The 9,531-nt window shown below is 45.4% G+C and overlaps 1 protein-coding gene across 2 annotated transcripts in view; it reads left to right on the top strand.

The window, feature by feature from the left end:
• Positions 1–4,583: 4,583 nt before the first annotated feature.
• Positions 4,584–9,531, top strand: part of LOC135106834 (arylsulfatase H-like) — a 10,865-nt gene continuing 5,917 nt past the window's right edge. Inside the window, exons 1-3 of one of the 2 annotated variants that reach the window (XM_064016192.1) lie at positions 4,584–5,131; positions 7,272–7,375; positions 9,347–9,475. In XM_064016192.1, the coding sequence (XP_063872262.1) occupies positions 4,923–5,131; positions 7,272–7,375; positions 9,347–9,475 (442 nt within the window). In that variant the 5' untranslated portion in view covers positions 4,584–4,922. The remainder of the gene's footprint in view (positions 5,132–7,271; positions 7,376–9,346; positions 9,476–9,531) is intronic. The other variant, XM_064016191.1, reaches the window with a different exon arrangement.

Raw genomic sequence — 9,531 nt, 5'->3', positions numbered from 1 at the left:
GCTTCAACTAGAACGTGTTAAGAATAGTTGAGATGAGACACCGGAATGTTTGAGAACGTATCATAAGAACGGACACACCCTTAAAAAAATGTCGAGAATAATCCACTGGCAATTTACAATAACATGAAAAAGGCACTGACACAACACATGGCCCATCGTACGTGTGTGTGTGTGTGTGTGTGTGTGTGTGTGTGTGTGTGTGCGTGTGTGTGTGTGTGTGTGTGTGAATACGTGCAGGGTATGTGGGCTGAGTGTGGATGGGTGGAGGGGTACGTGCGGACAACAGAGGTGGGTGGAAGGGTCTATACATCCCGTGATATATGAGTGGGTGAGCAAGACCACGCTCATTTAGAATCAGTTGATAGAGAGAGAGAGAGAGAGAGAGAGAGAGAGAGAGAGAGAGAGAGAGAGAGAGAGAGAGAGAGAGAGAGAGAGAGAGAGAGAGAGAGAGAGAGAAAGGTATGAACCAGGTAGAACAGCACGTTTGGGGGAGAGAGGAGGGAAAAAAAAAAACACTATTTGCCTCTGCTTTAACCTTGGCCTTCACCGACGGTACGTTTTTTGCCAGTGTGGACGGAGGATGAGGCGAGTGTGTGCCCGTGTCAGCCCAGGAGTATTGGTGGAGACAGGGCAGGTAATCGACTCAGGTTCATCAAGATTTTGCAGCGCTACGCAGTCTTATTTTGGGTTCAGGAATTTGGGAGGTAAGAGTTTTATATGATGAAGGTTGATAGGTAAGTGGATAGAAGAGAGAGAGAGAGAGAGAGAGAGAGAGAGAGAGAGAGAGAGAGAGAGAGAGAGAGAGAGAGAGAGAGAGAGAGAGAGAGAGAATTATTATAGTTTATGCATTCCGTCTCCTTCCTGGTTATGACGCATCACTACACGCTGCCCAAACTGACACCAGATCTACTACGCACTTACCTCCTCACTAATCTCACAGGAAACGTAAAAACACATCAATAAATAAAAAAAGGAACCTAATTATATACAAAACAGACGTTTCTTGTACACAGATCCGCCGGTACTGAGGGGAAAATATTAATACAAAGCACAAAATTTTGAACTATTTTCTGGCTGCATCCCGACTACTTTCAAAAGACTCCAGGTGAAGTTACACTGGTTTTCAAGGGTGTTTTTACGGTTCTAGTGACAGATTAACAAGATTTCTACATTATTTACAAGAAAAATACTCTTGGGATCCCGGCTTATCATCTCTGTGGCCTTTGAAAAGAGTCGTAGTGAAAGAGAGAAGCGTTTCAGAATACGGGTCTTACTCCAGCATCCGCGTTCTCTTTTCATGTCTTCTTTCGTCACGCCGCGCCCTCATCCGTGCCCCTCAGCCCCTCCCGGACCAGCAGCGCCGCCGTGCCTCCGCCGCGGGCTGTCATTACTGATTACGAAAGCCTGGATGCCTGACGAAGCTACAACAGGAAGATCGTGAGCCATTGATAGTATCGTGTCGTCATTATCATTTACCAGTCATCATTGTTGTTATCGTCGTCAGAATAAACGTCACCATCATCATCAGTGTTACAGCCGTTATCATCATCATCATCAGTATTGTCATTATCGTTGTCTTCATCATCGTTATCATTAACATCATCATTGTTTTTGTTATAGTTGTCATTATCATCATCACTATACCTTTACTATCACTATCATCTTCGTCAACTCATCATCATCATTACCATCATCATCAAACAATTCTAGAATCTCATTTTACTTATTTATTTTATTTTTTTTTACAATTTGCGTATGTAAGCGATAATTACTTCACACACAAAACCCCACTTTTTTAACCACGCCCTTGTACGTTACACTCCATGATTATTAAACGCTTACTATTTTCCTCCTGCCAGCTTTTTATACGCAAATTAATAAAACCATCACGTGCTGGACTTCTTTTTCTTGCAGACCAGCCTCACCAATCATACCTCGACACCGATACCAGTAAGAAAAGATTTGTCTGTTTCTAAGACACGTAAAGATTATTTGGGGTACACTGGGAAGAATATTGCAGGAGTCTTCTTTCAGTGACTTAGACGTGAGATGAGTATTTGAGATTAGCTGGAAAGAATGCTGCATGAGTTCCTCTTATTTTTAGTGACAAAGACGTGAGGTGATGGTTTAAGATTCACTGGAAAGGATGTTAGATGAGTCCTGCTTTGAGGGGCTCAGAGGTGAAATGATTTGAGTCTTACTGGAAAGAATGTTATAAGGATTATTCATTTATTTATTTTTTTCAGTGACTAAGATCTGAGATTAATAAAGGTTCAGTGGGAAAAATGTTGGTTGGAACTTCTTTACAATGACCACAACAAGACATTATTTGAGTTTTACCGGAAAGAATGTTGCATGGATCAGCTTTTCAGTGAGAAGGATGTGAGATGATTAAGACAGACGGGACAGAATACTGCATGGCTTCTTCTGCGTGGCTACAATGTAAGACTTGAGTTTTGGTGGAATAAATGTTGCATGGAATATAATTGTTTTCGGTGAGTATGATGTGAGATTATTAAAGGTTGACAGGGTGAAAATACGACAGGGATCTTCTTTTGAGTGACAACGATGTGAAGTGATTAAAGATTCACTGGAAAGAACGTTAGGATGAGTGTTCCTCTCACTGACCACGACTACAGATGACCATTTGAGATTCACTGGAAGAAATACTGAGTCAGTCCGTCTTTGTCAGTGTCTGCGGCGTACAAGTATTGAAGATTCACTAGAAAGAACATTCGGGTAAGTCTTCTTTACAGCGACTACAATAGATGATTTGAGATTCACTGAAAAATTTAAATAAATGCTCCACTTATCTTTTCAGTGACTATGAGCTGAGATTATTTATTTTTTTTAAGATCTACTGGGAAGAATGCAACGCGAGCCTTCTTTTCAGCGAACTCTCAAAGGTCAGACTTCTCATCGGTGTCGGCCAGAGCTCCTCTCAACACACATGACAGGATAAATGGAGTCGCTTGCGGGCATATGAGCCACACCGCAAACACACAGCCACGGTTTTTCTCGCGGGTGTAATCTGGTTTCAGCTAAAAAACCCCCTAGAGATAAGTCGCAACTCCACGAGCTTAAATGTCATGAACCAGGGAAATCCCCCGCTCCGAAAGGGAAGAGAGGAAAGGAATGTGGAAGTTAAATAATCTCTAAGGAAGCCGTACGGATATGTGGTCAATGAAAAAAAAAAAAATCTAAAAGTTAGTTTTCAAAATATGGAAAAAAGAAAACAACAGCAAAGTCATCATTACTAACAAGATAGACATAAGAAGACGTGACGCAGCTCAGACTCTGAGGTGTCATCAGAAAAATTTAAAACACTTTGAATTGTAAGCATAACGTGTTAATCTCTCTCTCTCTCTCTCTCTCTCTCTCTCTCTCTCTCTCTCTCTCTCTCTCTCTCTCTCTCTCTCTCTCTCTCGGTATCTTTATTTATCTTTCCTGTCTAGGGGCTTTTATCTATCTCTTTCTCTCTCTCTAAGCATCTTTCGTAAGAATCTTATCTCCTACACATTTCCCTCAAAGACACTCAGGCATTCAAAGCGGAGAAAACCGGTGCAAGGAAGTAAGTTCATGACACCAAAACAGCATGGGGAAATCCTACTCTCGTGTCCTCATACCACCTTAGTGCGATGGTGGGTGTGGCGGGAGTGATCTCATCCAATCTCCATTAAGACAACCCATTTTTTTATGATTGGCCGCAGAGGAAACACGCAGTGGAGTATTACACAACCTGTTTTCTCATTACATCCTCATAGACACGAGAGGAAAAAGAAGAGATGGCTTGGGATGTACGAGTCTTGTGGCGTATGCTTAGTAGGGTTGGTCATTCGCTCATGTTGAAAATGACCGCAGGTATTCTAAGGTTAAAAAAGATAAACAGATGAATAGATATATGAATAAATAACGCTTATATAATTTCTATAAAATAATGATACGTTTATTACTTTCTATAAAACAACTGTACTACTACAAGATACCTCTATTTCTACTACTACTACTACTACAAAAAAAAAAAAAAACTTTCGAGAGTGCCACAGTTATCCACCAAACGAGGTATCACTAACAGCATCAACACTAACATCAACATAAACATCACACACTCGTTCTTGTCTCCCTTTATTACGTACGGTCAGGGAGATAACTTTATCAATGACGGGAGTATCAGTTTTATCTTTTCATTTGAGACGGGATATGTGTGTGTGTGTGTGTGTGTGTGTGTGTGTGTGTGTGTGTGGCGTTTTACTACGTAACAATGGTTAAAAGAATTCATGTTGGGGTAGTTCAGTGGCTCCTCCTGCTGGAAATGCTCAGGTGTTTGTGTAGCGTGACGTGACTCGAGAGAAAGGCAGGGAAGGAGGAGCCGCCGCCACTTCGCTTCAATGTCACTCCAAGGTCGATGTATAATGTGTGTGTGTGTGTGTATGTGTGTGTTGTGTGTGTGTGTGTGTGTGTGTGTGTGTGTGGTCGGCTCATAACCAAGAAGGCCCAGGTTCGCGCTTCGGGTGCAACGGGGCAGATGGGCAAGCCTCTTAATGTATAGTCCCTGTTCATCTAGGTACGGGATATAAGGCGAGGAGGTTATGACCTCACTGTCCTGGTGTGTGGGATGGGACTGGTCTCAGTCCTACCCAAAGTACACATAAGAGTTAGTGGAGCTCTTCAGTTCTGGTTGAACATAAACAGGCCTTGTTGTTAGCGGAGACTGACACCACCTGTACATGGGTCGCCTGATAATTGTGGAGGCGGCAAATCTGTAGATAGACAAATATCACCAAGATCAGTAATCAGTGAGAGGGTCTGCACGAAGCTCGCTCCTCGCTATCTCTCCCTGAACCGCACACCACTGCACCCATATACACTCATATACACCCATATACGAGTACATCCCTCATCCTTCCCTCGCCTCTCGTGAAATGCATCGTTTCAGCAGCAGGACACGTGAAGATAAGCTGCTATGGGTGCTGATGGTGTGCGTGGCATCTCTGATTAAAGGTGCAGTAGGATCAGAGGACTTGCAATTACACAAGCCTCCCAATATAGTGATCCTCTTAGCGGACGATCTTGGAATAGGAGACGTCGGGTGTTACGGGAATGACACCATCAGGACGCCTCATATTGACAGGTACGTGAGTTAATGTGAGTAGAGAACAGAATATCGAACCGTAAAGTGTAAGAAAAGCCGCGGTATAAGTAGTGTACTAGTTTTAAAAAGCGGGTGTAGGAGGTGATAGAAAGGGAAAGAGGTCACAGGAAGGAGACTAGGGGTAATGTATCCCAGAGCCTTGAACTTGGTGAGGGATGGTTAATATACAAGACATGGTGGTGATTTAATGAGAGAGAGAGAGAGAGAGAGAGAGAGAGAGAGAGAGAGAGAGAGAGAGAGAGAGAGAGAGAGAGAGAGAGAGAGAGAGAGAGAGAGAGAGAGAGAGAGAGAGAGAGAGAGAGAGAGCCGTTTCATTATTAATCTATTGCAGTTTTTTGTATATTCGTACTCAGATCCAGGTTAGAATCTGTGAGTGCTAAGTCACGCCATGCACCTCCCCATTCCTTCCCACTCTCTTTTTGCCTCTCGTTCTCCTCCCCACTCTCAGTTCACCCATCTCCATCTTCCTCGCCACGACCAAGTAAGGAACAGTCTATTATTTTCTAATTTTTTTGGCGGTACTTTTGGTAGCTTGGGGAGTTATGAGATGAGCGATGCTTCACCTCAGGCTGGACAGATGTAGGGGTACGGAGGGTGCGCGAGAAGATAGTTTGGGGAGTTGGGGGTTGAGCGACGCTTCACCCCAGGCTGGACAGATGGATGGCAAAGGGGGGTGAGGAAGACAGTTTAGGATTTCGGGAGGTGAGTGATGCTGCACCACAGACTGGACAGATGGAGGGGTAGGGTGGGTGCAGGAAGGTGGTTTGGGGGGTGAGCGATGCTGCACCCCAGGCTGGACAGATTGAGTTGTAGAAAGGGTGCGAAAAGTTAGTTTAGGGGGTTGGTGGGTGAATGATGCTGCACCTCAGGCTGGACAGAGGGAGGGGTAAGCGGGGTGCCGGAAAGTATTTTGGGGGTTTGGGGGGTGAGCGATGCTGCACCCCAGGCTGGACAGATGGAGGGGTTAGGGGGGTGCGGAAAGATAGGTTGGGGAGTTGGTGGGTGAGTGATGCAGGCTGATGCATCGATGCTGCACTCCAGGCTGGACAAATGGAGGTGTAGGGGAGATGCGGAAAGGTAGTTTCAGGGTTTAAAGGGATGAGCGATGCTGCACCCCAGGCTGGACAGACCCAGGCTGGACAGATGGAGGGGTAAGGGGGGGTGCGGGAAGGTAGTTTGGTGGGTTAAGGGATGAGAAATGGTTCACCAAGAGTTGGACAGATGGAGGGGTACGGGGGGTGCCGGAAGAAAATTTGGAGGGTTCAGGGTTGAGCGATGCTGCACCCCATGCTTGACATATGGAAGGCTAGGAGGGGTGCGGGAAGGTAGTTTTGGGGGTTATGGGATGAGCGATGTTTCACCCCAGACTGGACAGATGGAGGGGTACAGGGGTGCGGGAAGATAGCTTGCGGAGTTGGGGGTTGAGCAATACTTCATCTCAGGCTGGATAGATGGAGGGGTAGGGGGTGGTTCGGAAAGACAGTTTGGGGGGGTTGGGTGGTGAGTGATGCTGCACATCAGTCTGGCCAGATGAAGGAGTAGGGGGGATGCGGGGAGGTAGTTTTGGGGATTGGGGGGTGAGCGATGCTGCACCCCAGTCTGGACAGATGGAGAGGGAGGGGGATGCTGGAAGATGATTTTGACGTTTGGGGGTTGGGCGATGCTGCAGCCCAGGCTGGTTAGATGGAGGGGTAGAGGGGTTGGGGGAAGATAGTTTTGGTGGTTGGTGGGTGAGCGATGCTGCACCCCAGGCTGAACAGATGGAGAGGTAAGGGAGGGGTGCGGGAAGGTAGTTTGAGGGGTTGGGAGGTGAGCGATGCTGCACCTCAGTCGGTACTCTTCAATGGTTAAAGGCGAAGCTACGGTGTTGTTTGGTCCTGGACACACACACACACACATAAACACACACACCATACGCATTTCTTAATATGAATTTCTTCTTATTATTATTATTATTAGTAGTAGTATTACCAGCTGTTATTGTCGTTGTTGCTTTGTTGTTGCTGCTGTAGGTGTAGACATGCTAATAAATATCACCAGTAATTCAAAACACATATCCCAGCCACAGTAACTAAAGGGCAACTATATTAACTGTCCCCACTCTGCCCACCACTCCCAGGCTGGCCTCAGAGGGCGTGCGTCTCACCCACCACCTCGCCGCTGCTGCCATGTGCACCCCAAGCCGCGCCGCGCTGCTCACCGCCCGCTACCCCGCCCGCTATGGTGAGTGCCGCCTCCACCCTGTGCTAATATTAAAAAACGCTCTGCTCTCCCCATCATGACTAGGTTCAAAGGCCACAGAAATTATTAATCGGATTCTCAAGACTTTTTTCTAATAATGTAAAAATCTTAGTAATATGTCACCAGAACCATAAAAACACCCTTAATTAAAAACCAATGTAGCTTCAACTAGAGCCTTTTTAATGAAGTGGAGGTGCGGCTCGGAAGTGTTTCAAAATACGGACCCTGGAATGGGACGAAGTTCTTTGAGGGAGAAATCACACCGTTGGACAAAGAGAACATTGAAGCTCCTCTCTTTATCGTGAAGTAACGGAGTATAATTAAACATCATTATGAGGTTATCTTTACCACCTCATCCTCTTCACTCTGTCTCTCCTCGTGACATGATGTGCTTTTCTTTGCAGAGGGAGCTGACCTTCTGTATAAGTTATACGTAAACTAATCTCTATCACCAAACTGATTTTATGTTGTCATATTTTTATCTTCTAATAATATCTTTCGTGCCGCACCATAAGACCTTCTTGCAGTGTCTTCACTTAGTCAATCGATCATTCACTCAGTCACTCGATCAATCAATCACTTCCATGCACATTACTATCCCATAAATCAAGTCTGCAGCACCGTCCACCACATCAGTATTGGTACAACCACCCACCCAATATCCATCACACTACACAAACGTTGTTGCGCCACACCGCTCACGACACCACAACACTTAAGAACATAAGATCACAAGGGAAGGTTAGATGTAGTAACCCGATAGGTCTACACGTGACAGTCCCTGTATAACCCACATCAGCTTAAGTTTGGCCAATATTTCTTATTTCTTACAATTCTTACAGGGATCATTTCAGTCATATACGAGTACCTCCTTACGAGAGCCGGTTTCTTGTTAAATCTGACTATCAAGCTTGAGCTCTATACTTATTTCATCTTGGTTATCAACACTAACGATTTTGTTTCCATCTCTTCTTTTTGTTATATTTATCAAGCTTGAGCTCTGTAATTTTTATTCCATCTTGGTCATTAACACTAAGGATTTTGTTTCCACCTCTTCCTTTTGTTATATTCATACATATCACCTTATTACTTCGACAAACATGTTTCTTTCACCTCGAGGGCAGAGCATGCATGTCTAACCAGTGTTTATTTACCGATCTCCTTTTTAAATAATTTTCCAGTTTGAGATCATGACTTCTTATTCCATCTTGGTTATTTGACACTGTAAGCGGAAGAACAACCGAGACGGGTGATACTGAAGCGTCCAGCTGTTTTTCCAGATCCCAGAATCGTCTGGGCCGTGTAGGGGGTGGTCCACAAAGGGGCGATGGGACAGAAACACTGGGGAACGTTGTGGAAGTTTAATCACAATACTTTCTTCATACTACACATTCACGCAAGGACACTGCCACTGAAGCTTCTCAACATCCTTCCCCGTTCCGTCGCTGTGACACGGAAAAAAACACTAACACACACACACAACCTGTCACTAAAGACGAACGAGGAGGTGAGGGCACTTCGTCAGAGTGGAAACCGAGATGACAGCCAAGGGAGAACATGTGAGCCTATTCTCGGCACCGAGTCTGTTCTGCTGGAGCAGAAGCATGCACACACACAATGAAACTAGGCGGAGCTTCGAAACCTTGAGACAGATTTAGCTGTTCGAAGCATCCACACACTCTAAAACAGCCGATGACTCGAAGCTTCGGGACGGGCGCCGATGAGCTGACTTCCCGCACTCCCAGGTGGTGGAAGGGGGAAGAGTACCAGGTTCCCCTGTTTCTCCTCGGCTAGTTTAGGTGGGAGTGGTGTTTCATCCCTTACAAACACTAAGAATCTTGGTTTCATCTCTTTCTCTTGTTCTATTCATGCTTATCGCCTCGTTACTTCGACAAACATATCCCCTTCACCACGAGGGTAGGGCATGGGTGTCTAACCACTGTTTCTTTCCAGGGCTGGTGGCAGATCCTATCCTCCCCGTGCCGGTTCTAATACAAATCACCAGTCCGGGGGGAATTCCTGGTGATGAAGTAACCATTGCCACCGCCCTCGCCGCCGCCAACTACACCACGGCTATCGTAGGTAAAACTGTCGTGCTGTACATTTATAAAGTTACAGTAGAGCGTGTGCTACTTGTT

This window comes from Scylla paramamosain, chromosome 14 (genome assembly GCF_035594125.1).
Source record: "Scylla paramamosain isolate STU-SP2022 chromosome 14, ASM3559412v1, whole genome shotgun sequence".
Taxonomy (NCBI): domain Eukaryota; kingdom Metazoa; phylum Arthropoda; class Malacostraca; order Decapoda; family Portunidae; genus Scylla; species Scylla paramamosain.
The sequence above is the reverse complement of the archived record's forward strand: the minus strand, read 5'-3'. Positions and strand labels throughout refer to the sequence as shown.